The sequence below is a fragment of the Grus americana genome, chromosome 7, assembly GCF_028858705.1.
Source record: "Grus americana isolate bGruAme1 chromosome 7, bGruAme1.mat, whole genome shotgun sequence".
In the NCBI taxonomy this organism is placed as follows: Eukaryota; Metazoa; Chordata; class Aves; order Gruiformes; family Gruidae; genus Grus; species Grus americana.
In genome coordinates, this window is record NC_072858.1 from 3,537,079 (window position 1) to 3,543,078 (window position 6,000).

Sequence of the window (6,000 nt, forward strand, 5' to 3'; positions counted from 1 at the left end):
CAACTGCTAAGATCAGTAATTATTTTCCCGTATCCAGGGAAATGCTGATTGAAATTATCACAGATATCTTCGTATTTGATCAGGAAAGAGTAATATAATTTTCCTCCTCCTAACGCTCAGCGTAATTATTCACAGCCCTGCAAAACAGGTGTAAATTGAATCAGAAATGATTGTACCAGGCTAGGTTCCCAACACACATCAGCAGAGGATGTGGCCAGTGCGCGGGTGCGATTGCTTGCATATGGGGAAAATAGGTCGCTTGATACGGCAGTAATTTTCGCTGGTTCTTGATCTGAATAAAGGATGTACGCAGCTGCGTGAGACAATGAAAAAAGTCATATACATGTAAAATAAATGAACTCTGCAATGAGTCTTATCCATCCTTCCTTTTCTATTAGGGGAGCTTCGGGAACCAGCTCAGCTCCAGATGAAGTTGTTAAATGCCTTTCCATTGACTTAGGGAGATTTGGATCTGGCCTTAAGCCATCAAAAATTTAATCGGAAATATCATAACATGACTACATGGAACGTGATATTTAACATTTCAGTTAATGCAGATTCCTCCAATACTAACTTTATTTTCTCTCTGCTAGATAACCTCTTCAAACCAAAGGAAAGATTCATTCCAGAGAAGGAGATGCATATGAGATCGAAAAGGTACAAATTGCTGCGGTTTAGAGTTCACCGTGAATCACTGCCATCTCGTGCCTAAGGCAGCGTATTTCCATGTCATCTTCATCTGCTGGAGGGTTGTTCTGTCACGCTGCTTGCCACGCTTTTGTGCAGTGCTTGTATTTCTCTTGCACTGTATCAATTTGATACGTTGGGGTCAGCCCTCCCCTTTCAGCATCCTTTTTCTAGCAGTTTCAGATGGCATGGGGTACCCGTGGTGCGAAAACTAAGTCCCTGAGAGGTACCTCGTGCTGGACCTTCAAAAATGTAAGCAGTGCAGTCACTTTGGGGTTTTTTTTCCATCCTCGTTATGGCATGCAGTGTGGGAATTACAGCAAACTCTTAGAAATGTGGTATCTGACCTTTAACTGCATTGCACTTCACGCTGTTGTTTACAGCAAGGAAAGCTGCAAGTGGCTACCATTCAGAATTCACCCCTTTTTTAAGAGTGCTCGAGGTGTGTCCCATTTCTCTTCTCCAACATACAATCTCCAGCCAAAACAGGCTGCTTCAAGAACTTGGTATTGCAAAATATTATGAAGAAAGATCAGAACTAAACAGGCTTTGCATGCATGCAAAGAACAGGACTGCTGTGAAGGAACGTCCAACTTTCTTTTCAAACCCCTGGGAATTTTCTCATTGATTTCAAGGGAAAAAGGTCAGACCAGAAGTCACCTTTTTGAGGGCAACTCAGTTATTTGTAAAATGTTTATGTTCCCTTTTCTACCAAGAGTTCCTAATGACAGTGAAAAAATGTTAACAGTCTACTGTCTTACAATGATGGTTTTCTTCTATTTTAGAAAAATACTTGCAAATAATTGCTTGATATTAATTTTGTGACATAAATATAAAAAAAAAAAAAAGTGTACAGGCCAGATTCTGGTTTGAATTATGTTGCTATAAATTGAAACCAGCTCCAGCTCATTAGAAGCTACTCCAGAATTATGCTGCTGCATTGAGATAACCTGATCCCATCTCTTTCTTTACTTTGTAGTCCAAAATTAGAAGAGTTTCTCAAAAAGTCAGATTTGATATAAAAACATTATTATTAATATTTTATAATTCCCATGCCATAAATCTAATTCAAGTAGTTAGAGATGCCTATTAATGACAAGTATTTCACCAAAGACAAATATTTCCTATAGGAAAACCCAATTATTTGCAAGTCCCAGGGATGACGCGCAAAGCTAACTTTCTAAATTCATTCCAGGATTTATGACAACTTACCTGAAGTAAAGAAGAAACAAGAAGAAAAACAGAAACGGATCATCATCCAGAGTAACAGACTGCGTGTTGAGCTCTTTAAAAAGGTAAGGAGGTACTGTGAATGCCAAGGACGGTTTTGTAACCCCTCTTTACCTTGTGAAAGGAGTCCGTAGCGGCAGCACCTGCCTGGAGAGCCTGTGCTAACCGTGTGCAAACCCTGAGAGCAAAGGATGTTTCTTAAATCTTGTCCTTGGGGTTAGACACTTCTTTAAACTAGAATTAACAGCTGAATCTTGTGTTGGATTAAGCACCCAGGGCTTTTTTTTTTTTTTTTTTTTTAAATGCGTAATTAGTTAGTTGTGGTAGAAAGTTGCATTAACGCAGTTAACCCAGGTGCAGATCTGAGGCGTTCCCAGGTAATCCTGCTCCATGTTCCACACAAGTGCCAGTTTTCCCTTAAGTGCTCTATTCCTCCATCTAATTACACCCTCCCTGTCCAAGATGGAAAAGCTTTCAGTACTTTTTTTTTTTTTGAGCAATGTAGCCAGTAGATTTTGATGCCAATATCATCTCACTTCACTGAAGATTTCTACAGTTGTAGCCACCTCATATATTTTAATGGTATCTTAAGGCTGTTGTATAATATTTTATTTTTTTTCCCTAGCAATTGCTGGACCAGCTCCTTCAACGAAACACAGAGTGACAAAGGATCCTCTTGTCCATCATCCTAATTGGATCTTGAATGCCTTTGACTGCTAGATAAGCCATAAAATTTACTGTTGTCTCAATTACCTGGAGGTATTTTTCTTATCTTTGGATCTTTATAAAAAGAAAGATCATTTATATTTCACTTGAAATTTTAAGGCAACTTTCAAGTAATCAAAAACAGTCTGAAAGGGAACACAGCTATTTCAGAGCATCACCTTTTGGTCAGTTTACCCAGAGGAAATAATTTTAAGAATTTGTAATGCAAATACTGAATTACAGTGGTATTATTTATCTTAATCTTTTAAAAAGTATATGTCTCTGTAGCAATAGAACTGCATCGATAAGACCTGGAAAACTTATTTCTCTGAAGTATTCTATTAATTGACTTCCTGTGAGTTAAATCCTGGAAGTAAAGAAAAATGAATATCATTATTTGTTATGTTTAGAAACTAGCTGAAATAGCATTACCACATAGCAGCAGCAGTTTCACATTAATACTTAACATACCAAAAGGGACCAATATTTTAGCTCTCTGAAGAACTCCATTCCTGTTTATATAGTGAATCTACACAGCAAGCTTACCTGCTAAAGAGCAATACTTAAAAATTTGATTATAACACTGTTTTTCGTATTTTTCACTATAATATATATTTTACTCCACTTCTGTAAGCATTAAGTATTTATAGAAATGGCATATTAAGAAGTGGTGCCAAGAAATGTTTGCATCAAAACTGCAGAACTAAAACCATCTGTAATGTTTCCTCCAAAAATGTTTAAATCTTTATTTGTACATTTTGGAAGTAAAAACAACCAGCTTACAAACCAATGGAGTTTATTTATGGAATAAAACATGAATATAATATTGATCCAACTGCTATGTTTTTATTTGGTACTGTTAAATATAACACAATTATTGAAAGTGCTTGAGAAGTCATGCCTTTGTATGCCACAAATCCTAGGGTAAAAAATACTGCCCGTAAAAATCATTGCATGTGTTAACCTCTGTTGCACAAACACTCAGTTGAGTGTGTTTGCATGAGGCTGGAATTTGGCCTTTGATATATATGTTTTATTTTTCTAATCTAGCCTGAGATGTAAGGTCAGGTTTTTTGGAAGAGGGATGTTTGTGAGCTGGGCTTTGGCCACTGAGATAGCCTCCAGCTGTGTGACCTGTGCTGGACACAAGGAACCTCGTTATATTTTGTGCTCTGACTGTTAGATTACTTTGCCTCTCTGTGTTCCAGCTTCCCAGTTTGTAAAGTAGGCTTAACGATGTTAATTTTTGCTCACAGAGAAGACAGAGATTTATCGAACAAATACATTGCGTTCCAGATAGATAGGTATCTTTAAAACCTCGTCAATTAGTTCAATACATTTCGAGAGGATGTGTAAGGTAGGGTAATGCTGGCTGTGAGGGTTCTTCCCCAAAAAAGTCTGTTTTAACCAAGCAAGTAACGCTGTACTGGAAACCGAAATCAGGGCTGGACCACAAATGGCTCCAAGTAGAACTTATAAAAGGGACTGCAAGAAGGAGCGTCCTCCAAACTTTGCAGCTCAGCTCCGTGGTAGATCTGGTCTCCTGCGGGTTCATTTATCCTTCTTGCTGCTCTCCAGGAAAAACATGTGGCCTGCCTAAAACAGGAGGGTCTTTCTCTAGTGGACTTCTGGGTCTCCACCACAGACTGATAAATTATAGCCATAAACACCCCCACACACATGGTCTCCTAGACTGAATCTGAAGGATTATCTTTCAAACTTTCGTCCAGTTATAGCTCACTACAACAACTAGAGACATTTCCTACAGAAGTCGGTGCCAAAATCCCCTTTGATTTCAGTGGGAACCTAGCATTTTTCACCCCTGGTTCCTTGGTCTCTAGTTTCTCGACTTCAGAGAAATGCAGCTTTGGTTCATTGTCTGTACCCTTCAGGAGCATTATTTCCTGCACACATCTATGGAGAAATACTGTATATCTTTAAGCTTGCTTTACTGTACACATTTAAGTTTGCTTGTAGTCTTACCTTAGAGCCACAGCAAGACATTTGGTATGGAGACAAGGCATTTGGTATTTGGTTTCCATGGGGATCTGGATGGATTGCAGAGGAGCGCAAGATACTCACAGCCCTGGGTGAGGGATGTCCCCTGGTATGGGACTGACACCTAGTGTCACCAGGAGAAGAGAGCCCCAAAACTTTTCCCACTCCTCCTCTGGCAGAGCAGAAGAGCCAGAGCCTTCCTCGTTGGGAGTAGAAGAGTATTTTACATTGAAATCAGACATTTGTTCTGCAGAATGCCCAGGAACTAAAGGGAGATGGCTTAATCTGACTGCCATAATAAATCCCTCCTCCATGCCCACACAATTTTATATGTGTATGTAAATGCATGTAACTATATATGCACATTTGACATGCTTCTCACTGTCTGGCTGGGAATATCAAACAGAGGAGCTATTCCTCCTTAGAAATCACAGCACCCGAGTCCTCGTGAGGAAATGAACCACGTGAGCAACTGGGATGAACGGCATGGGCTTGGTGTGACATGGCTTAGCCTGGTTTCTGCCCCTTGGCACCCCCATTGGCATGCTGACCAGGGCAGGACTCTTCTCAACTGACCACGTTTCCTCTCCTTTCTGCTGACCATCCTTGGAGACAGGGTATGGCACCGGCCTGCTGCATCCTCGTGAGTAACTCCACCTTCTCACAGACTTAAAGCCAGTGCGCTATTCACAAAATCTTTTGGCTTTGTAGAAGGGTTATTTCCAAATGTTTTTATTTTCTTTAAATGTAATTTGCAAAATCTGCAAGACAAATACGTGGCAAATTTGAGGTGGAAATTCTCTTGTATAAATAAGCTTGGGAGTATACCTAGTGAGCAAAATGTGTAATGCAAATCACTGTCTGGGAATGTTTTATACGATATGAAACCTTTGCTTCAGAAAACCAAAAATGATCTCTGTTGCAAACCTAATTTCTCTTTCTGGGCCTCAGAAAAGAAGGTATCTGGTAATGTATCCAGCAAACAATTCTGACATTCATTTCAGCTCTACAATCCAGTCATTGTAATAGAAAATAGACTGTACAGGAAAATATTACTTCATGAGCCTCATAGACTTAGCCCTATACAAGCAGGCATCAATTTAACAGAGTTTAGAGTTAGGAAAAAAATTGGCATAATTTCACTTTGCACTTGCAGGCGTTTCAAAGTGAAGAGTACATCCGCCATCAGATAGTACCCAACACAGCAAACTCCCCAGCCTAAGTTGGAGATCACCCGCATTTGTCAAATACTGGAATTTTCCTTCTTGTTAGATGCTGTGTGAGTTCGGGTTGTCTGGCTGTTGGCCCATGCCCTGTGTCTTCAGGAGGGACACATTCTCCTGTTGGTATAGCTATACAAGGATTAACGTCTCTGGTAAT

The 6,000-nt window shown here is 39.6% G+C and overlaps 1 protein-coding gene across 2 annotated transcripts in view; it reads left to right on the forward strand.

Moving 5' to 3' along the window:
* The window catches only part of C7H10orf90 (chromosome 7 C10orf90 homolog), a 69,114-nt gene extending 65,680 nt beyond the window's left edge, over positions 1-3,434 (forward strand). For both annotated transcript variants that reach the window (XM_054832711.1, XM_054832712.1), the window contains exons 7-9: positions 594-657; positions 1,883-1,982; positions 2,543-3,434. In XM_054832711.1, coding sequence (XP_054688686.1) covers positions 594-657; positions 1,883-1,982; positions 2,543-2,581 — 203 coding nt within the window. In that variant the 3' untranslated portion in view covers positions 2,582-3,434. The remainder of the gene's footprint in view (positions 1-593; positions 658-1,882; positions 1,983-2,542) is intronic.
* The last annotated feature ends 2,566 nt before the right edge of the window (positions 3,435-6,000 follow it).